Source organism: Pocillopora verrucosa, chromosome 10, assembly GCF_036669915.1.
Source record: "Pocillopora verrucosa isolate sample1 chromosome 10, ASM3666991v2, whole genome shotgun sequence".
NCBI classification, from domain to species: domain Eukaryota; kingdom Metazoa; phylum Cnidaria; class Anthozoa; order Scleractinia; family Pocilloporidae; genus Pocillopora; species Pocillopora verrucosa.
In genome coordinates, this window is record NC_089321.1 from 2,494,860 (window position 1) to 2,518,794 (window position 23,935).

At 36.5% G+C, this 23,935-nt stretch overlaps 1 protein-coding gene and 1 long non-coding RNA gene across 6 annotated transcripts; one reads left to right on the forward strand and one right to left on the reverse strand.

Moving 5' to 3' along the window:
- Positions 1-466: 466 nt before the first annotated feature.
- On the reverse strand, positions 467-23,130 carry LOC131791203 (natural resistance-associated macrophage protein 2). Of its 5 annotated transcripts, none has more exons than XM_059108535.2 (25): positions 18,338-18,409; positions 16,958-17,105; positions 15,738-15,886; positions 13,940-14,065; positions 13,090-13,137; positions 12,679-12,709; positions 11,906-12,006; positions 11,489-11,535; positions 10,861-10,931; positions 10,100-10,167; positions 9,050-9,139; positions 8,697-8,762; positions 7,837-7,906; positions 6,860-6,918; positions 6,465-6,494; positions 5,894-5,965; positions 5,708-5,749; positions 5,204-5,293; positions 4,644-4,673; positions 4,365-4,514; positions 3,749-3,822; positions 2,820-2,895; positions 1,868-1,948; positions 1,509-1,550; positions 467-955 (listed from the first exon to the last, which is right to left on the reverse strand). In XM_059108535.2, exons 2-25 carry the CDS (start codon positions 17,061-17,063, stop codon positions 878-880), a joined length of 1,797 nt encoding a protein of 598 aa, XP_058964518.2. In that variant the 5' UTR covers positions 17,064-17,105; positions 18,338-18,409; the 3' UTR covers positions 467-877. The 5 variants fall into 5 exon arrangements, with proteins under 5 accessions (XP_058964518.2, XP_058964517.2, XP_058964521.2 ...); XM_059108534.2 differs by having other exon boundaries at positions 15,738-15,889; XM_059108538.2 differs by lacking the exons at positions 16,958-17,105; positions 18,338-18,409 and adding an exon at positions 22,872-23,130 and having other exon boundaries at positions 15,738-15,889.
- LOC136283795 (uncharacterized) lies at positions 20,667-21,904 on the forward strand. Its single transcript, XR_010718911.1, has 4 exons — positions 20,667-20,696; positions 21,270-21,345; positions 21,509-21,559; positions 21,844-21,904. It is a non-coding gene; the product is annotated as an uncharacterized lncRNA (long non-coding RNA).
- Positions 23,131-23,935: the final 805 nt, after the last annotated feature.

The following is a 23,935-nucleotide window of genomic DNA, read 5'->3' on the forward strand; positions in this document are numbered from 1 at the left end:
TATTTTTCATCGTTAATTTGTGCTTGAACACCAACATATCTGCCGGCAGGATCCACGAATTTTTGTTTTATATTACAATCAAAGCCATTATGTAATAAGATCGCAAGACCTCTTGCATTACTGCTCCCACGAGCGACCTCTATAGGAGCGCCCCATTCAGCTTTCCATTGCTTCTCTTTATCGCGCGTGGAATGCGGAATTATATCTGCATTTTGTTTTCTACACCATGCAAATAATGAACGTCGTTTGTTAAAGTTACGCGAGCCTCTTACATTCAAAGATAACATTATGAAATCACAAGAACCAATCGTAATTCGTCCTCAATCAAAGGCTTGGCAACTACGTAGACGACTGTAAAATGACCTATTGGACATACCGAATTCGAAGTTGTGCCCCCCACCCTCCCCCCCCCATAGGTGTTCCAAACAAGAGGTTCAACGGTATTGAACGCGAATAATTTGCACAGTTTTAGCTTTCCTGTGAACGACCTTTATTCAGCATAAATTAGAATTTTTTAAAAAACTACATTGCACCTTGTCTTGACGGCTACGAAAGCATTTTACGGTAGCCTTCACGATCAAGGACTGGGACAGGGATTCATCATCAAGGCAATATTTGTTGTCACTTTTGTCCTTCTTGTTGCTTGGTAAAAAAATATCTTATTTATTATTCCATCTATTACTCGTTTTTTTTTTATTGTTTGTATAGCATTACCTAACATGGTCTTTAAAATCTCTCTTACTTTAAATCTTAAAAGAAGCATGGCTTCATCATGACGTACTATTATACAACAACGCGTGACAAGGCCTTACACTAGTGCAACACATTGTATTTAATAGCATCGCTAACCCCTAAGCTAAATTAACTCGAATCCACGTCACTGTGAGAAGCCATTGGAAACAGTATTATCATCTTCCTGAGGGACGTATTGAATTGAGTCAGGTCTTTTCAAAACCTGCCGAAAACAAAATTCAAACAAATTGCAATTTCACAGGTACTCGTTTTCCTACGTATTTTCTAATAAATATTGTCGTTCATTCACAAATCGCGCATGTTAAAGTAAGCGTATCCTAAACGTAACGCGCATGTGCGAACGTTGTAATGGCTCGGCGTGACGCTTTGCGCATGCTTTCAGGCTGCTATAACCAGACTGCCACTAAAGAGTTAAACTAATCACACACGCCAGTTGGTCGATGTGTTTTACATGCGTATACCCTTTTTTCCCGAAGCTCAAACCAAAATGTTACATAAACAGAAGCAGTTTATCCGTCGTTCTTGTTAAAAGTTTGTGAAGGTACAACAATTTGCGCCGATCTGTGCCGTGCCAGTAGAATGTACGTCACCAAATTCTTAGGGAAGTAATCTCACCGATGAAAGGCTAGTTTTAATAGCTTATAACAAAAAAAAAGTATCGATGACGATCGTTTAATCCCAGAAATTTCTTCCATTAGATCTTGAAAAAATAGTTCACTTTCTAGTAAATGAAATATTAAAACACCATTTCATACCTTGATGAAATCCAAGAAGGTGAACCCAAGCGCAAAATAAACCTAACATAATAGATCACAAAGCCATTATCGTTATCGTAATTTTTTCAGGTTCTGTCCATTCGCATCCGTATTCAACTCGAAAACAAACTTTCCTTTCCCTCAACAAAAAGAAAAAAAAAAGAATTCCGCGTTCTGCTGATTGGCTACACTTACAGAAAGGAATGTGCTTCCGATTGAAGCAGACGTTGGCGGGGTAGAGAGTGCGTCACATGAATAGACCAGACAAAGGTTGCGAGGGAGACTGAGACGAGGATAAATATGAAATTGAAACCTCAGTCTAGAACCAGGGCATAGAAATCTAAACACAGGTTACTTACCAATAACAAAAGAAAAGCAACGTAGAAAAGAAGGTACAATCCAACTAAAAAATAGTAGCCTGCGTTACTTGGTATTTTGGACTGAAAGACAACAAATGAAACGACATCAGAGAAAAGTTAGTGCGACGGACATTCCACAACCAAAAATCTGGAACAGGAGTTCATTAAATATTTACACTCTCATATTCTTAAAAACAATGCCCGACTAAACCTTCAGCAAGAACAGGGCTCCAAGCGTACATGTTTCATATTTGCTATCTGGTGATCTTAATTTATGTAATGATCGTTAGAAATAACTTCTAGACACCAGGAAAAAAAGCAGTGAAATTAAAGAAAAAAAAAAAACAAGTAAAAAGAGGAAAAAGATCATATCCAGCAAATGTCGGATCAATATCAGTATCTGGGCAACTGCCCACCTACCCCTCCCCTAACCCAACATTAACCTTGAGTTGTTGTCAATTGACTGTTGTTGAGTTAAGGGAAGGGTAGGTGGGCAGTTGCCCAGATACTGATATTGATCCCAAATTTTTTACTCACTTTAACCCTAGAGCCCCTGAAGATGATTAGTATCTAATTTCTCAATAAATAGTACTGCTGTATCAAACATTAGGCTTATGAGAAATTAAGGAAATGATCGCAAACTTGAAAAGTTCTTGATTTGTAACAAAATTCTCCTTTTTTTTTACTACTAAGACGATCGCGACCCAAAGCGCGGAAAAGACAAGTAAGAGATGGGTAAGACGCTGGAGTAAATACATAAACACGGATAAATGTTCACCATTGAGAGCGCTATTTGATATAATTTTTGTAGAAAAAAATTAAGGTTGCAAAAGGTTATTTAGTGCATAAAATTCGCGATAAGCGGACTTCTCATACGTTCGCCCAGAAGTAGATTACGCAAGTCATTAATGTAAAGCATAACATTGTAGACAAGGGTCAAAACAAAACTCACCACATATTCCACGACAAAGAACATGTTAATTCCTATAACTACAACAGACAAAAACCAAGCTGCACCTTGCATCACCCTAGGAAAGAAAACAACAGGACGACAATTAAATGGATCTCAATCAAACATAAGAAGAGTAAAAAAGAAATCATATAGCCCAAACGGTACTGAAGGATAAAAGTTAATTAAGTGATTATCACGCACATATTCGTTTAATGGCCTGTTCTCGGTACTCAGTTCGTTTGTTTGGGGCGAACGAGAGAAAGAGTGACGCATTTTCGCTTGCTATTCTTTTTCCTGATTGCTTCCTCTTACCAGAAGGAATAAAAGAAAGACTGGCTGTCATTGCTCTCATTTAAAACGTCGGTACGAGTTGGGGCGTCAGCATTAACCCAATTTTTTCAAAATTTAAATTACCATAATTTTGTCTGCAACAACACTTGGACGTTGAAGGATAACCACACAAATGACTACCTGCTCACACATTTTTCCTTTCATTTCATAAGAGAACTTAGAGTTTAATCAAAGAAACACCCTCCAGATGATAGGCTTGTCTCTTATCAAACCCTGCAGGATTTTTAACAAGGCGGGATTGGTACAATATGGAACGGAACAATACGGATCAATATCAGTATCTGGGCAACTGCCCACCTACCCCTCCCCTAACCCAACATTAACCCTAACTTGTTATCAATTGACTCTTGTTGAATTAGGGGAGGGGTAGGTGGGCAGTTGCCCAGATACTGATTTTGATCCAACGAGGATATACTGATATTGATCCAACAAGGATATACTGATATTGGTCCAACGAGGATATACAGATATTGGTCCAACGAGGGTATACTGATATTACTCCAACGAGAATATACTGATATTGGTCCAACGAGGATATACTGATATTGATCCAACGATACAAAGACAGCTTAGCTTACCTTCCATTCTTAAAAGATCCCATGATGGCTCTGTCTCCCGTAAAATGCAACACAGGAATCAAAGCAAAAGGGAGCTAGTAAAGATAAGAAAAAAGTCTTCAGCTTAAGTGACAAAAAATTCTTGAGCGTCATTGGCAGTAGTTGGAAGCAATTTTGACTCCGATCGGAGCTTTTATTGTTACATTAACAGCTGCCTGTTAAGCGATTTTCTCATCAGAAAGCTGGCAATGTACACAGCCCACTAGTTCCTAGATGTTAAACTTGGGTTTTTTTCCTCCAAATCAAAAAAGAGTCGCTACCGGAACCTGTCTGCCCTAGAACTATTACGATTTGAGTTCGGAGACTTTTATATTAGAAAAACTAATAATTGATATTCGTCTTTATTCTCATCACTTGTTTACTTGATATTTATTGATGTTGTAACGAGAAATTCTGACTTGGTCATGGTTTTTTTGGGCCTAGGTTTTTCACTTGTGATCCATGTAGTTCTTTTCCATCCCTAACCAATCTCGACGTGGATTTTATACCCTGACAAAGCATCAATTTGAAGGTTTCCCTCACGGTAAGATTATTGATATTGAAAAAGGGGCTCGAAACTATACCAGCGACAATTTACCTGCAAACTCTGTAGTACATTAAGGAAATCATTCATTCCTGTCAAATCCTGGACTCCTTCGTAGAAAGCCACAAAAAGGGTTGGAGCAATGGCGATTGATCTGGTAAACAGTACTCGCTTCCATCTTGCCCAAGAGATCTTTAAGAAGCCCTGCAGTGCATAAATCAAATCAAGAGATTGTCTCTTATCAAAGAAATATCAACAATCGTTGAGGAGTGGACAAGCGCAAATTATTTCATGAGAATAACGGATAATCAAATTCGCTAAATCGCTTCATACCTCCATAGCAAACTGGCCTGAGTAGGTTCCCTAAAAAGACAAACAGAAATGATGCTATTAGCTTTCAGCAGCAGAAAGCGAGAGCAAATTCAACCCAACAGGCTTTGGGAGAATTGTATCGAAAGTTATCCAAGGAATTGTTTGGTTTTGCTTTACTTCGTCATGTGATTGGTTAGGAAAACTAGCGCCAACCTCACAACCAATCAGATTCAACACTATGATCAACTGCGACAGGATCATTCGCGTTCACTCGCGCTTCAAGCAGTTTACTACTTTATACTTTTACTCTGCGAACTCATTGGCTCCTTGAGATATTTTCCTTTCAACTGATTGGTTGTTGGATAACCTTGGTTTTGAAGCTCAGTTTCCTTGAATATGATCTATATTTTTTTAAGATCACAAGAACGATTGACCACAATAACAGTAACCATTACGAGTGCTTACTCTAACGCTCAAGAAACACGATGGACACTTTCACCTTTCCTTTGTGCGTCACGTAGTGCATAAAGCCTCAGATAAAAAGCAACCGTGTTTCATTTTTTTAAGAAGCCAATACTTACAGTCATAGTAGAGCTTTGACCAGCTGCTAGGATTCCTATGCCCCAAATATACAACGCTGCTTTTCCAAACTTGCATCCGAGGAAGACACCCTGAAAAGATAGATGGATAAGACTTTAAAACGATGGCTACTGCACTGCAATAATTAGCGACTACACACCGAAGTGGAGGTGGCTAGTGAGGATATTAACCGGGCCACAAAGCGTCCAGGTAAATATCCACCGCTAGCTACCAACACTGAGGTGAATAGTTGTTCTAGAAAATACTAAATCAGGGAGACAATGTAGCACCAAAAGATGATATCAACTCATTTATTCCTGCAACGATTACAATATTTTCGGCCGCAAATCCCGCACGCGTAGCTCGGATGTAAATAGCAAAGAATATTCGGAGTTTGAGCAGCCAATCAGAGTACACCTTCAACGCTATCCACTGTTTTAGCATAAACTAATCGATACAACTGTCTCAACCAATGTCTTAACTATCAAAACACAAACAGTTCTTACCCCTTTGTAAAGGTCTCCGTCGATGGTGGAATTCCAAGTAATCTATACATAGAGAAATGAGTATTCGATATTCTCTGCTTTTTTACGTTATATATGACAAATCAATCAAGAAACACTTTCACACAAACTTTACCAGATGTTTGTATTTGAAAGATTAACGAAATCGCATTGTTCTAAGATTCTTACATGATGATCACTGCTCTTGTTCACATTAAAGATTTCAGCTTGGCTTATCTTGTTTCCAATGCATTTATGATACTGAAAAGAAAGAGATTGTCGGGGTTTTCATTAAGAAATGTAGTAACACGAGAATATTGATAGTAAAAGGAAGTACTCTCAATCCTTGAATGAAGAATACATGACACCTGTTGGCAGAAGTATTGTACCTCTTCAAACAAAGACTTTGCAATGCAGCAGTATTGTAACTGTTTGATTCTGTACCATATTCTTTCAAGTAGTGTTATAGTACCTGTTTGACCCTAAGAGTGACTAGCACCTTACTTCTCCTTACAATATCAGTCCTGAATCACACGCTATGGTCATGAGAATAAAGGAAATGATCACCAACTCAAAGAAGCTCTTGATTGTTCAACAAATTCTCCTTATCAGCACCTCAGGAAATGTATAGAGAACAGTATGGAGAAAATAGATACTGATGCTGAGGCGTGAAGGACTAAACTGTTAATGTACTACTGCAGTTATGTCCTTTTTGTCATAAGCTGGAATGGAAACGAACTAAAAATAATTACAGACTCACCACTTGCCCATATGTAGTATTATAAAATGCCTAAAAATAATAATTATAAAAAAAACACAGTGAGAATGACAACTTCGATCCATAGCCTATTCTGGGTGTTCGGTTAGCTGAACGAAGCGTGTTATTAAAACAGCGTGATAGAAGCAGAGGAATGAAAAAGCATCGGAGGTTAGGCTTCAGTCCTTTCTAACCAAACTCAGACAGTAAGAATTTTATGATAAACCCCAGCTCTTTCCCCTTCTACCTATCTTCTTACGTTTTGCATTTCTTTTGCTTGTGCAAAGCTGTCGTTTTGTCCCTCCTCGCGCAGTTCCGTAGGGCTGTAAAACGAGGATTATTTGGTACTATTTTTCATTAATTTCTGGAACAACCACTGGTAAAAAAAATAGCTTTACCTCTGCAAATACTGCGACCACGAATATATTGATGATAAGTGAAACGAACAGTGCAATGGCTGGAAGAAAAAAAGAGAGGAGAGGTTACATGTGATGACCAGGCATGTTACTATACACAAGCAACTCCTACGGGCATAGTTGGACTGAAACAGTGTTGAAATTTATCCAGGACTGGAATTGTTTTGATTGAGAACTCGAACATGTAAACCATATCAAAAACCAAAACCAAGGTAATCACAACGGCTAAAGAGAATCAAGAAAGAAAATTATCTTGGACAGCTTGTAAAAATTCAAACTAAACTCGACCCGTCACCAAACTGGCTAAAGCGCAGGAAAACGCGAGCGACTAAGTTGAGATTGCTTTTAGTTTTGAATTTCATTAGTTTCGGTTAAGAGTATTCAGGACCAATCACAGCTAAGTAAAGCAAAATTACAGAAAGCGAGGATAACTTTCAACACTCAATTAAAAAGTCTCCTTGACAGCGCAAAAACACATGTGACCAAGTTACACGTGGTTTTAGTCCTGTGTTGATATTGTTGGAGTGGAACACATGTATCACTATATCAACTGGTCAGAAGCAAAACTAGAGCACTCTTCAAGCGAGTGTCAAAAAAGTAAACCCAGAGAAAGTACAACTGCCAGTCAGTGTAAGGATTAACATCATAATAACACAATGAGATATCAAAGAAAAAACAAGCAAACTGTTTAATAAGCGCGGGAAAACGCGGGTGCATAAGTCACGATTGGTTATGGTCTTTCGTTTGATTGGTTGAGATGGCAGTTCTCATAAGGGATACTGACATGGTTTTAATCTTTTGTGCTCGCCTTGTGGGATCGATAGGATTCTCAGATAATGCCGTAAGATGTATTCGATAACTGTAAGGCAATACTAGAAAATGAAATAATGATGGGATAATGAGTGCCTTATTCGACGGTTAAAAATATTGTTAACCATCGATTAAGGTGAATTTATTACCTGATTCAATAAAATAATACATATTAGCTTCTCTCACTGCTTCAGTATTTTTCCTGTCTACTTCCCGAGACTACAACAAATAGATAGAGGACAGCGTTAACAATAAGCAGTATCTCAAGAATTGTAACCACACAAATACCATTCACAATAAAACAAATACTTCTCAACCTAAGCCATGGAAGTCTTCTTGCAGTTGTTGGGTTGGGCGAGAACCGTTTGCTTAATGTTAAACCAATTCATGCGTTGAATCAAGTTGTCAAATCAAAGGGATTGATATTAATTGGTTTTCATCAACTGAGTTGATAATGTAAATTGGGCAACGTAAAGAGTTTCTTCTCTCTGACAAAGGGCTAACGTTCTTAGGAAGATACTGCTCAAATGATCTTTGACCCTCACTGCCCACTGTGAGGAGTTTAAAAACTCTTTACAGTGGCCAATTTGTAATATCAATACAGTTGAGAAATCATATTATCTTGTAATACAACTCACTGTCACAACACTACAGATTCCTTTTTAAAATTAACCCCTTCAATAATTTGTTATCAACTGGTAGGACTTCTATTGTGAAGTTAACATATTAGTGATGACCAATCAGAGAACAGATATAATGAAATAAAACTCTCTCAGTGCCTCTCCTGAATAACCTTCCTTTTCCACCAACATGGCACGCTGGATCATGCTCTTCTTGAATACCAGTTTACATTCCCATACTAAGCACAGATATTTTTTTCTTGTATTCATTTTAGGTCTCATATTGCTCACCTACTTTAAAACTTACTCACACTCATCACTGGTATTAAAAACTTATAAATTAAAACAGTATCATGCTCTTAGAAGTCATAATCCATAAGTATACAAACCTTAACTAGAGCTGAGTGAAGATACATATTATGAGGCATGATGACCGCTCCAACTATACCTACAGCCTGAAAGGCAATTGAAACGAAGAAAATTTTAGCAGTCAGTTTCAATTGTGAAAACAGATTTCATAGAACATCACAGTCAGAGTCTGTGTAACTAAAAAAATGACATATATGATACAAATACTTAACATCTTTATTAACTAGACAAACAAGGTAAGAATTTGCCATATTTCTTAATTGACCTATAGAATAAACTTACTGAACTAACTACCAAACCAATTGCTGTGTCTCCTCCAGAAATACCCCTACTTTACATTGGAACAAAACAAAGTCTATCAGAAAATGCCTACCTGTAAAATACTTTTATTGTCACAATTTTCACACCAAGGTATAAAAAGACCTTCCAGCACTTTATCCTGCTGTGGGTTTACTTTTACATACTGCATGGAAGATAAACAGAATTTTGAACAGGAGTCTAACGTATGCAACCTGCTAAACACTGCTTGGGCTATAGTCACTAAAATAATCATTAGTTTATATCTTCTGTCTGATGAGGTTCATGAACCATTATTAACTCCATGTGACTGGCCATAGCTGTGCAAAATTTTGAGGATTTTGAGTGGTAGTCAAGTAAAGCAATGATCCTTACCAGTGAGCCACACTTGCAGAAAAGAAACCAGAAAAAATCTTCTCCTCTGCACTTGCTTTGACCCTTTCACTCCCAGATCAAATTTGTAATTCTCCTTACTGTCAACCATACAATTCTTATAATATTAGTTCAGAGAGTTTATTATTGGATCAACTAATTATCCCCAAATTGATATTTTTCTTTATTCTCATCACTTATCTAGTTGATATTGTATTAATATTGTCAGGAGAAATTCTGTCTTGGTCACTCATGGGAGTTAAAGGGTTAAGTTGCAACTCAATTGCGAGGATCATTGCTTTATTTAATTTTCACCTGCAGGTCAAATGAAATTCAATTCTTTAAAAATTATGATCAGATTTCTCTAGAGGAAAGAAGAACCCTCCAAAGTGTACCCACTCCCAACTTGTGGCTTGGTAGCTCAGCTGGGAGGCAAGCCTTCAAATCCTGTCATAGCCCAAATTTTTTTTAAGTGCTAGGTTGGTATGCTTTGGTGCATCATGTAAATCTAGCAAGTCGGCCCTATGCATGTCATTATTAATGTACTGAAACATTTTGTTTGAAGATTACAAATTAAAGTGAATCACCACTTACACAATTGCAATGTTCAAGCAGAGTTGCACTTTTAACAAAGCTTGATCTTGTAACTGTAAATCATGCTGCGAAACACCTTTTTGATACCCAATATTAACCCAGCAAAACCCTGGCCTGAATGCTGAAATGAATTTGGGTGGAGGAAGTACATGTGCCTTACCTCATAGCCAAATGACACAGCCATAACAGTTATCAAAAATCCAAAGAATGCTTCGAGCTTTCTTAGACCTAGAATGAAAATAATTCAGAATCAAATTATCATCTCCTGCCTGTTCCTTAAGGTGTGATCTCCAATTGTTCCAATGGACCTGCAAGTTTATCTTTTTAAGGAACAGAGGTATAACCAACATCTTTTGTTTTCTTTCAAATCTAGTTTAACGGTATGTTGAGTATTACTTATTTGAAGAAGGGCACTTCATATACTCCTGTACTGATTATGTTGTAGTTGAAGCTATCAATAAAAAAAGGTGGCAATAGAAACAGGTTTACCTTGTATCCCAATGATTTAAGAAAGTGAGGGAGGAGTGGGGGGGGGGGGGGGAGAGAGGGGAAAAATACTTATTTAGGAGGGGTGCTTGATGACATTTATGGCCTAGGGGGTGGATACTTATTCAGGGAAAAGCATTTCTTAGAGTGGGGTGCTTATTCAAGGAAATATGATATAGTAGAGAAGAGAAGGCATGACACTCAGGACTGTTTAATCTATACTTGTATCCTTGGGAGGTTAGACTGGATTTTGTTATGGTTGTCTCCTTCAAAAGGGCTGCTGCATCAAAATTATTTGAAAACTAAAGTGTAATTATTACTTTGAAGATAGATTTTCTTTACTTAATGTCCACCCATCATGATATGCTCAGAGTTCAAAGTGCAACAGAGAAGTTAAATGGCCCACACAAATTCCAAACAATGATAATGACTCACCATATTTATCAAGGAATAGGAAAATAAATGTATCAGTGATTGTGATAAGAACACCACCATACAGAGGAATCCTGTTAAATAAAAACAAATAGGATTTTCCTGATGATCATCATTTATCACTTCACTGCGATTGTGTGGTCTGATTGTCCATGTGAGAGTAGTCCTGAGAATGACTGTTTTTGTCGTAGTGATTGATGTTTCAACAATCTGAGCGGAAATCATCATCAGAATCAAGTGAAGAGTTGTTGTCAGTCAAGAGTACTACATCTAGTTTGTGCAAACTGATTGTTCAATTTAGCTACGATGTATTGGATTTAAGACTCAAGTGCTGTAAGTCAGTCGTGATGTACCATTTACTGAATCACTTCACTGTTTCAAAAATATCCAACCCACCCCATTGGGAGCCATGAGAAAATCTAGAGCAGAGGGAGCTATGAAAATGGTCTTCACCTTCAGAGAGGTTATGGGCTCAGACCAAAACCCTTCAAAGGGAGGGATATAAATGTTGTTTTTTTTAAAATCGGTAACATCACTGAGTAAACTGGTATAAATTAAAACATATACTTGAACAGGAACCTATGTTGGAATAACAGCAAGAGAGATTCTGGTCACCAAAAATGATACTTACTTTCCATTTGATAAAAGGTTAAATGCTATGGCAGTTCCAATAACTTCCTGCAATAATAATTAAAAAAAAGAAAAAAGACTCAATTGTTTAAGCATAATGATTTATAATTGTCCACATTCATACATGAAGTCGTAATTTTTTTCATAGAAATGAGTGAAAGAGGAAATGACCCAAAGGGAAGCATATGTCAATGATTTGTGCTCTAGGAGGAAGGTTTCTTTTGGAATTCTTTGCCCAGTACATCCTGTGGGATTGCTTAGTGTTGGGAAAGAAGGTTAACTTAAGGCAGACTACCATCCCATTTCAAGGAGCCACAATATGCCTGGCAACTTCATGCCAGGGGAAAGCTTGAGGATCTGAGGAGGCACAGGCTTGTGTGCAAACTTCTCCTTACATGATAACACACTGAGGACTTACCTGCATGTCACTGCCAATGATTGCAATCTCAACCATAACCCAGAGAATGATACGGGGTATCTTGGGATACTTTTCATGACACACCTCTGCAAGATGCTTGCCTATAATAACAAATCCAGCATGGATAATTAATTCTTAAAATCTCTCGAAGTGATGATGAACAAGTTACTTCTCCTCACAACAGTGATACACTAACCAAAGGCAGCAAACATGTAATGAGAATATCTACCCTTGCCAACCAGAGGCTGTTAGTATTGATTTGGTTATGAAAATAGCAAACTATCAGTTGAAGAATTATTCACAAAGGATTGTGTGACAATTACAAGGGACAATTATGAATTATATCTAAAGAGTTCAAGAAAAAAGCAGGAAGTTTTATTGTGAAAATAAGCCTTAACAGTGACATCTCCTTGCAACATTCTTGGGATTAGAAATTTCCATCCAATGTACCAATATTTCTTTTGGTGCAAATTTATTTGGTTTAAAACTTTTCAAGCCAGTTTGAACTTTATTTTGTTTTTTATAAACCTTTAACAACAAGAAAAGGAAAACAAAAAACTAAACTTGTGAAAAAGAAAAAAAATTGCAGAACAAGGAAAAAAGAAAGCAAAACATATTCCAAGTGGCAAAATTATGTTTGGACATGTTATTAATTCAGGAACACTCTGTCTGTTAGTTTGTGTAAAAAGGGATCATGATCTTTAAGTCAGCTTACACTTAAAATAACAATATATAAAGGCACATTTAAAAATACTTATACAGCAATACTTTACCTGACACAGTTCCTAGCCTAAGGGACAATCTCTGATGAGAAAAAAAAAAGTCACAAAAAGAAAGAAAACATTAGGAAAGGAATAAGAAACATATATAATTTGTGATATACATTGGTCCTTAATTTTGATTGTCTTCTTGTCACTTTGTTTTTTAAGCATTTTTGCTTACGTCAGATTTAAATATTAAAGCAAAATGGAACTTCCAGTGGGTTCCAAAAATTCCAAACAGAAAGGGAAAAGTTGAAATTTGCTTTTCTCCTAGTGACCAATATTTCATGAATATATCATTAAAATTTTCTAATTGTATGCTGATGCCTTGCGAATTTGAACAAATTTGACTTTTAAGCTCTGATATAATAACTAAGAGAGAATGGAGGAACAGAAAAAGACAGACAAACTGATTTTTTTTACCTGCATCAGAAGTCCCATAAGGGTAGAACACATAAGAATCCAAAGCAACTGTGTAAACAAGACAAACCAATCAGATCTGATAAATGCTTAGAATAAACCCACTAAAACATTGATTTCTAAAATAATAGATAAATTAGACTTCTTTTTTTCCAATTCACATTAACCCATTTTAATTCCCAACTACACTCAGCAAAATACAAATAAAGTGCAACTAGAGTAAATATATCCTGTAATATTTTACAGTTGTCTATGTTGCATTGTAAAAAAAACTTGTTTAACCAGTTGGCTGTGGTGAGTTAAATAATAAATAACTTATAATGATTACACACCTTGGTGTGTAATATTGGTGAGTACTTTTACTTTTTGTTTGTATCCTGACTAGCCTTACAGAAAATACCATACAACTCTTATACATACTCAGTGATACCACACACCAACACATCTTCAGTTGATAAGATATAAATTTTACAATAACATTTAAATATACAACAAATTGAAATCTTCCACATTCTTGAAATTCTGTCAATTTTGAAATTCTTGACAAGATTATAAACTACTTAATCCTTTCACTCCCAAGATCTCATTTATTTCGTAATTCTCCTTATTAACTGCTATACATTTCTTGTGATGTTACTTTGGAGAATTTAGTATTGGATCAACTATAATCCTCTGATTGATACTTCCTTATTCTCATCCCTTGTCTCCTTGACATTGTACTGATATTTTAAGGAGAAATTCTGTCATGGTCTCTTATAGAAGTTTAAGGCTAAGTGAAACTGACTCCCAGATTCTAGATGACCCCATAGGAACTCTCAATTCTTGAATTATTTCAACATTTTGTATCATTTACCTTATATTCCGCCACAGCTCCTGATTGAAGATCTGATTCTATGTTTCCAGGATCAAGGTAAGCTATGCTCATTAGAAAGCCAGGACCAGTGAAGGCCCACAACCGACGCCAACTAAACTTGTACTTCTGTTGTAATGAGTCACATAAAACAACAAATTATTTATTTTATATTAGATAACAAATTATCCTGATCACAAGTCATTTTAGCACCTTCTAAGGATACATAAGACCTCAATATTTAATGGCACGTAAAACAACAATTTGAACTGCAACTGAATTGCAGTAGAGAAATGTGGGTAATACTTGGCAGAAATTCACATTTATTTCATTCAGTATTTTTAACCCTTTAATCTCTAAGAGTGATTGGCTTCTAATTTCACCCAACAGTATCACTTTTGATTCAAACATTACAGTCATGAGAATAAGGGAAATGATCACCCACCAGAGAGGCCCTCGATTTTTGAACAAGTTCTCCACGACATTTCCTTAGGAAATACATAGAGAACAGTAGGGAGAATATGCATACTGATGTTAGGGTGTAAAGGGTTAACCCTTTCGCCTATAACAGTGATTGGCATCTTCTATCTTTGAATAGTTTCACTGCTGAATTGAGCATTAAAGGCCCTGAGAAAAAGGGAAATGACCCCCCCACACTTTTGATGGTTCCCTAAATTCCCTATGTCAGTACTATAGGAAACATATAGTGAACTGTAAGGAGAATAAGCATACCAATCTTAGGGTTTAAAAGGTTAAAATACATGAAAATGCATCGAATGTCTAGTTTCACCAATTAAGTTTAATGGCATGTCACTATGGTTTGAAAATGGTAATCTTGATTCTGTTTAACTCATTTGAGTAACATGTTAAGAGTGATACACAAAGTAAGGAGCACAGCATCCTCTGCACACTGTTATTGAAAAAGTACAATTCACAGCACAGATGCATGAAGGGAGAAGAAAATTAATGCAAAGTAATAGACATTTAGCCATAGACAAAGTTCAATTTTCAGCACCCACTGCATGAAGGAGGGACAAAATTCAGGTCATGAATATGAATTAAAACTGGGTAAGCCCCAATCAATTCAAAGCTTCAACATCCTGGGCAATACAAAAGCATCTGACCCTTGTCCATGCCCAGTGAGTTGGGAATTTGAATCTTGTCATGCTAGGATGGGGAATTCGAATTGGAAGTATCAAGTCTTTTCAGCAGAATGTAAGTATTATAATTATCTTAAAATATGAGGGAGTTTTCAGGGAAACAGTTCACTTTTGTGAGCAAATAGCTCAGAAGAAAAGGTCTACAAGGTCTAGGTTTTAATCCTTTCACTCTCAAGATCTAATTAGTAATTCTCTTTACTATCTGCCATACAATTCTTATGTTAGTTAAGAGAATTTGGTATTGGATCAACTAATAATCCCATGATTGATATTCTTCTCTATTCTCATCACCTGCCTGCTTGATATTGTATTGATATTGTAAGGAGAAATTCCGTCTTGGTCACTTGTGGGAGTGAAAGGGTTAAAGACTGGTCGATGTTTAGAAAGTAACAGTCACTGATTTTGCCTTGGGGGAGGGACAGAGGGAGGGAGAGGAATTTGAACAAACCAATCCTCAAAAGTTCAAATAACAGGGAGGTTGGCCTAGGAGGGAGGGGAGGGGGGGAAGGGATTTTGAAGCTTCAAATTGATGAGGCATGATGTTATAGTGCTGAAGGATGTTTCTCAAGTATTAAAAATTTGTACACCTTTGCCACAGATTATACCATAATACAAAAACAAAACAAAAACAAAAAACTTACGTCTGCCTCTTCTCCATCTCTGGGAACAGTGATTCTTTGATCAAAGTAAGTGCTGGCAATGTCTGGTTTAGAGGACCTCTTTCTGTTTGCATGCATGCTATTCAATTCTTCCTCTGAACTGAGTTCAAAGGAATTTGACATATCACCACCTGCTGATAAAACACACACTGATAAAGAAAAAACTCAAAATAATTCCAACACTGTTTACAGCAGAAATTTGACTCTTCATTTTCTTAGCGAGACATACATTTCATTTCTCCTTTTAGTATAAGAAGGTCATGAGGATAAAAAAAATGAACACCAACAAAAGAAACTCTTGATTGTTAAACAAATTCTTGTTAGCATTGCCAAAGCATATGTGTAGAATGCAATATGGAGAAAATGCATTCTAATGTTAGGGTGTAAAGAGTTAATTTCCACAACACTAGTAGTATAAAACCAGTCCCTTCAACAGGAGACAAGATTGTGTTGAACCTGAATTCAACTACTTGATAGAGATAAAACATACACCTTAAGCAAAAATCAAATCTAACAGGTGACACAATATTTTCATTTCTACATGAAATGGTAAAAAATTAAAAATAATTTTGAAAAATTTGTAATAAGTACAGCTTCATACAAAGTCAAACCAATCCATGTTTAGCATACCACTTAGCATTACAAATTAAGGTCAATCAGCCTTAAATAACAGGCTGATCACAGGACAGATGGCTTCATGACATAATTATTATTTATTTGCAAAAAAGTCATAAAATCCTACTTTCATTCTAACTTTTGTTTTAACAAAACTGCTTGCAATGAGGAAACAGATAAATTCCCACAAGTTGCCCAACTTGTTTTCTGAGAAGACTTCTGCCTTACTAGCAAAGATATCCAAATAACTTATCAGCAACACATGGAGAAAATCAAAATTCACAACATTTGGAGAAAACTGAATAGGAGCATGAAAAACAACCTTAAATTCTATAGACTGCAGGATTTCCACAAAATTGTCATTAATTTCCTGGTGAAACACAGGGAGAATTTTGGTGGTGCATCAAAAGTTGCCTAGATCTTTATTCCATGTACTCCTTTAATTGTTATTGTGATGAACATTATATCATAACTCTTATTCTCCATACAAAAACACTTTAGCGCAACTTAACAACAGTCAGTGCTCTATATCTTGACTTAAAAATGTATCATCTAATGCGAATAAAGCAGGATGATAAAGTGGCTACCAGATGAAGGGTGTGAGTTCTCCACAATGTCTGATGAAGGACTTGTTAAATCATTCATTTTGATATACTCAATTGTTGTATTTCGCATAACAATAGGTTTGAACATTACACTCCATAAATAGTGAATGTGGTTGGCAGACTAGAAAACCTGAAAAAGGGAAAAGATATCAAATTAGAAGAATACCAGCAACTTCTTACTAACCAAACATAAGGCAACCTCATTCCCAGGACCTTTTCCCTTAGCTGGGGATGGGATGGGAACACCCCCAACTCCATCCCCAACTCCACCCCTAACTAAGGGAAAAGGCCCTGGGAATGAGGTTGAAATACATGGCTTATGACCATTTCCATGGAATTGATCTAGATGGTAAAATTCCAACCCACTATGAACCAATTAGAATGCTTGGAATTACCTCAAAAATAACTAGCCATATAATAATAGTGTGTATTTAACAATAAGCTTCCATGCGTTGTGCATCTGTTTAGGAAATAGATCAAAGACAACATCAACATGTAAAAACTAAAGGGTGGATTCATCTTCTGTGATCTACAACTAAACAGACTCACATTAATATCAAATCTTTCTGTTTTGTAAAAAAAAAAAGAAACATCTACGTTGTTATCGGTTACATCTGTCCTCCAGAAGATCGTAAGTCTGAACCAATCAAAATGCCTTACTGTGTAATTTATTTGAACCACAAAAATTTTTTAGCATTGACTTGAAATCTAAGGCGATCATATGAACAAAATTGATATCACCCAACCTGTGTTTCGGATTTCAAAAGATTTAACAAAATTTACAAGTAGATACTTGCATATTAGCTCATTCAAGTACATTGATGAAACATGCTGAAGGGTAACGCACTTCTACTATTTTGTTGTTAAAGAGCTTTCATGTTCATCCTCTTGCTTCCAACATTTAAGTGGTTGACAATGCATACCCCAACTAGAGTATATTGGTTCAAGTCCGAAATAAACAGTATGAAATAAGTTGTCTGGAGTTTGAAAACTCCTCTGGGTATGAATTTGAAAACTGACGAAAAACGTCAAGCCATGTTCGTAGAAGGGATAATCGCGAATCGGTGTGTGAACGCTGTTAAATAAAGGGGGAAGGAGGGCGAGGGGAGACTTGTCTAAGCAAATTCAACACTTTTGCCCAGATTCAACTCACGAACAGCAAGGTTTAAGACTATATTGAAAAGTTACGAGACTTAAGTCGTAATATCACATGGCTATCGAATAATACCGAGTAATCAACACTATTTACGCTAAAAATTAATGGAGGATTCATACGATGCTTAATGGAATGATATCAGTGAACGACCAACAATCATGGGAAACGAGCTTAGCTTATTGAAGGCAAGAAAAAAGGTTACTTACCGGTAAAATGATGATATATTGATCTTGATTCAAGCCGCCATTTTGACCAAATGATGTGACCAATAGTATTACCTCTAACATTAAGAGCATGGGAGATGGAATATTCTTATCTCGCGTTTGATTGGCTCAGACTTGGGACATGTGAAAATATCTTCTTCTTGTAAGGTTTCCTCATCGTTAAATTATTTGCTGGTAAAATCTCTTCAGAAATCGGTTCACGTACCGAGTTGATGAGCGATCATTGAAATTTTCCACCTTAAACAATTCCCTGCTATACCTTTTGTAATACCAATAAATACGGCAATACGAACGTGCGTGCGTATAGTGGCTAGTAAACTTTAAGGTGCTACAGGCCTCTGAAGAATAATTATTGACATAAAATAAGTTGCAATAGCTTCAAACACGAGAGTAATACGGTGAAATTTTTCATAAGTCAATAATAAGTGCCCCTTGTATATCAAAGTTCACAGATCATGCAACGATGTGTTGTTGCGTAACGCACGAAAGTAACTAAACTGGAGCAAATAAGATGTGTCTTGTGACTTTTTGAGACCCTTGCAGCCTTTGCACTAAAACAGACGGTCAAACATTTAGCAGATTTCTCCACAAATAGCCATTTGTATGATACGATTGGCAGCCAGCCATCCTCAAATCCTTCGATGAGCTCGCTCATATTGAAACGTAGGTATTAATGATAAATTAATATTTGGAAGACAACTTTCAATATTTAGCTCTCTCTTATGGATATGAAAATACTTTTAGGGTCTTGAGATACTATAACCTTAATTCGTGGGAATCTTAAAATTACAAAACAGATTAACCGGGTACTCATGTGACCAACAACGAAGTCAGCTCTCCGTCAGCTGATCGATGAGAACTCTGACTTCGGTCAAGAAAATCTGGCCCCTTTCGTTGTTAAAGCCAACAACAAACGATACTACATTTTACGAAATTTTATGAAGCAGATACCTTTGGCTACTGCAGGAGGCGTTTCATTCTCATCCATCGATTGGTACATGATCAACCACTGGAACGTGCAACGAGTGAAAAGTGACGATCGATTATGTCACACGATTTAAATATCAACTGCTCTATCATGACACAGCAAAGAATTCACGTTATATATTAACCTGGTTACAAAAATTCGACGAAATCCTTTAATTCATTAGCTCTCTGCATAGCAAAGAGGGAATCGTTGGTTCATAACAAGTTGAATAACTAATTTACATATACATGGTCGTATACGTAAAACACCAACGGTGAGTTACTATAGCAATTAACTAAGAAAGAAAACATTTCACGGTTCAAGTAAAGTTACTTCCAGTCCTTCTGAGCTGGACGGTCGCGTCATAGTAATATCGACCAGCAGGAGGTCACGGCTTTGGGTGTTGCGTTACGAAAACTTTCGGATGGCACGAATTTACAAGAAGTTGAAACGTTAAAACTGAATGAAATGTCTCGATTTCGGGCGGAAAGGTAAGATGCAGTCCTAATTTTGTAGTGAAAATAAAGCAGTTCAGAGTCGGTTAAAGGAAATTAAATTGTAATTAAATACTTTTCATGCAAGATCAGACAAACAAAGAAAGGAAAGTTTGTCCTGACCAAATCAACATTCAAAAATAACATCCACCTAAGGGTCGCTGTTTCATTTAACACCCACCTAAAGGTACTTAGGTTAGAGGTCAGACAAATAGGAGAACAAGACTTGACCACAAATTTTAAACGCGAGCTTTTTATGTCAGAGGTTCAACCAATAAGGGTAAAAAAAAAAAAAAAAAGGAAATAATTTTTTTTGTTTGAAACGTAATCTATGCAATATATCTGGACGCATTCATCTATGATGCAACAACACTGTAGAGTAATGTATAAAGTCGTATCCTATCTCATCGAATTTTCAACCGCACTGAGGCATAAAGGCTGTTTCTTTGAGTGTGCGTCGACTTCTCCCGTTGTCCGAATAGCAAGCTTTAGTAGCAAAGACGTCTGTTACAAGTAGTTTATCTGATTTGTACTTTTTAATAGGGGTCCGCACCGAATGACACAGAATTTTTTGGGAAGAAAAGGGACCGAAATTAAATTTCGCTGGCATTCCTTCTATGATTATGGGAACAGCCGTATATTACTGCCATAAGGGAAAAGACAGAAATCTGGCATTAAAGAAGCGCATTAAAGGAGAAAAAACTAAGGTGTGAAGCAAAATCTCCAAATTAAACATCGAAAACTTTAATGCAACAGCTCTTGATTTGGTTGAAAAATTTTAATAAAAATTTTATACTGCTATCTTTACTTTTCATCACAAAGATGAAATCTGAAGATCATTGGGGAGGGAAGGGAAGTGGTCATGTTCCTTTCATTTAAGGTAGGGCGCTGTGAAACAAAATTATTTTCGCAACAATGTTACCCGTTTACATCGAAGTTCTTTCTATTCCACAAAACTTTTCCTGATTGAGAAGAGAAAAAAACGAAGCAAAACAAAACAAAGCAAGTGTTGGGTCTATGAAGTGTACTGTAATTTACCTCACTGTTCGAAATAGATCAAGGTGGAAAAGAACACAGAATGGAGTAGAAAGGAAGTGTCCTGTTATTTAGGTTCAAGTCCCAAAAAGTCGGCTTTTGGAGAAAGGAGATTCTGTATACAGTTGATCGATATTACTGACCATCGAGGCCACGTCGTAGGAAAGGTACAAGGTTTAAATTACTTTAAAATACCATTAAAACATGATTAAAGGGAAAGTGGACAAGTAAGTATATTACAATTAACATTAGCAGTATCAAAAATGGAAATCAAAAAAAAATTTCCACATCGCCTATGGCAGCTTCATCAATAATTAGGTTATTTTAGAAGACATTATTGCTTTCGTGATCCAAATATTGCAGTGAGTTACATACTGAATTGAGTGACATGTCACTGTACAATTTGTACTGTAAATAGGAACTTTCTGGAACATAAAAGTGTTAAAAGAAGAAAACCCTTTCAAGGAGAGAGTTGGCTAAATGAAATCCCTAAGGTATAAAACTATATTTAATTAGTCACATTATTCCTACAGGTAATGAAAGCCCTGAGAGATGATCACTGATAAGTCCTGCACCATGCTAATCAAACGCCTGTTGACACATTTAATGGCAATCAAAACCAATAAACTCAAATATATTCATTAATTCTCTAAAAAGGAAATTCCCAAGCAAAGAAATGACTGTGACTGTGGGATGCTTGTCTGTATGGTAAGAAAAAACCATTACACATCTTTACATATTGTCATCATGCACTATAAGTCGGCAATGTGCACCTGCATTTAGATATTTTTCTGAAAAAAATAGCTGATTATCACATTTTTTACATAAGTTTTATTAATAACATTTTAATAAAATAAGTATGAGGCTGGTAGTTATTGAGAGTATTATTTTAAACTTTCTATCAAATTATTCAGAAAACCAGACAATAATGTGATGCCGTGATTGAAGTTAAGTTGTATTTAGCTGATAAAAGCAATACTTTTCAATGTTAGTTTGCAGAGCACTTGAGCCGTGGGGAAGTTCCTAATTTTAATCAGGTGAATAAAAAAAAAAAGGTTTTTATTATAAATAAACATAGTTATTGTACATATACTATTAATTTACCTTTTTTGTTCCTAATAAATCATATGACACCAGGAGCCTCTGATTACACTAAAAAATTACATACTTAATAATATGTAAGAAAAGAAACACTGAACCATAGTGTTTTCTGTAGTTTTAGTCAATTGGCTTATTACCATTGTTTTTCTTGTATCTTTATTAGATTATTATTACTATTATTCTTTATTAGATTATTATTTTTGTATCTTTATTAGATTATTATTAGATTATTATTAGAATGATATGCCACTCCTGAGAAGAACACTTGAGGAGCAATTGCTGCAAACTGTTCTGTGATGGGTTTCATAACAGACAAGCAATTTAAACTATTTGCTGTTGGAAATGAACTTGAAATAAACCCAAACAATTTCCAATCTTCAGCATTATGTAGTGCAAATACAAAAAAATTCAAATACAGTATTTCACCCTTTCACTCCCAAGATCTGAAAATTAATTCTCCGAACCAGAACCATACATTTTGTGCTGATTGGTCCTGAGAAATTTGGAGTTATATCAAGCCCACCATTTTGATAATTTTCTTCATTCTTGTTACCCGTCTGCCTTCGAAATTGTAAGGCTAATTTACATACCGATCACTCCCAGGACTCAAAAATCTCAAGATTTGCCTCCAATTTATATGATGCATTGTCTGTTAACATAATATTGTTACTAACGCTTTTCCCTACGATGAAAAGTTTGAATGATAATTTTAGGATAAGTATCAGCCCCCCGCCCCCCCTCATGGAATGTCATCATGTATCGCGTTTTTCAAATTTTTTTTATGATAAAACACGCAGTGAAGAACCTCTTATGCTAGGGCTTGACAAAGAAACGGAACTAACTACAGCCAACATTTAGCTCAGGTCGGCAACGGTTACTTGACACTAAAAAATAACAAACACCGATTGCGGTATCTTACCTCCTTTACTTAGATGTTAATTCCCAGCGTGTCCTCCGTTCGGTAGGTGTTACAATAATAATTTCATGGATACAACGCCGAACACAATAAATATGCGATTACTTTTTCCGAAATCGCACGATTAATGAAATTTACCCTTGTAAATGAGTAAGTTGGACCCCATCGGATTACACAAAGTACGTGAATATAATCCAGACCGTGTAAGAACGAAATTGTTTCGCAAAATGTATTTCTCAACTTCCGTTACAATCTCCCCGTACAGGAGACGTCTTCGTAGATGTGACCTCCTGTTGGTCGATGTTACTTTGACGCGACCGAGCTGAATACCTTGCGTGACCTACAATCGGCTGTTCTTTTTGCGTGATCTGCAATTGGCCGTTCTTTTTGCGTGACCTGCGATCTGCTGTTCTTTTTGCGTGACCTGCGATTGGTCGTTCTTTTTACAGGGAGCACCCAAGTCTGCAGTACGGAGCAAACCAGTTGGACTAAACTAGCCTACTTTTTGTATTACTCTGTTTAGCGCACCCACCAAAAATAACAACCTCATGTTCGCAGCCTTGATAGCTTTCAGAAATGGGGATGAAGTAAACAAGAGGGAAGGGGGCGGGGAACGTCTTTCAATTCCCCCTCACTTGGGATTCTCTTCTCTCATAGTCGATCTCTACTTAAAATATCCAAGATGACGGCCAAGCTTGTTACAAAGAAATAATAAGCGTTTACTTTTCGAGAATGAGTATGTACAGCAGGGTGGTTGCAGCCTACATCTTGTATGACCTCAACTGATGACGAGTTACACAAGGAATTGGGTTCCCGTGCCGTTTCGCAACCCCCTTGGCCAGATTTCCGGAAAAAGGAAATCGTCTCCAAGGCCGAGTAAAAACACAAAGTCCTAAAAAAGAGGAAAGAGAAGCGCGAAGGAGTGCCGACAGAACCTATCTTCTTGAATAGCGCTCTAAAACAAAGATTACAGTCAAGTAATCATTCGAGGTAGCCAGTAGTTTTATGACGAGATATTTTTTTAATTGGTTTACGAAAAATGTGGTTACACTGATCGGGCTTTCTTT

Coding starts and splice junctions, on each gene's coding strand:
- LOC131791203 (XM_059108534.2), bottom strand. CDS start 17,063: ATGTTCAAACCTATTGTTATGCGAAATACAACAATTGAGTATATCAAA. Junction 12,710..13,089: donor TTATGGGACTTCTGATGCAG/GTAAAAAAAATC, acceptor TTTTCTCATCAG/AGATTGTCCCTTAGGCTAGG. Junction 1,551..1,867: donor TTGCTTTTCTTTTGTTATTG/GTAAGTAACCTG, acceptor CTATTATGTTAG/GTTTATTTTGCGCTTGGGTT.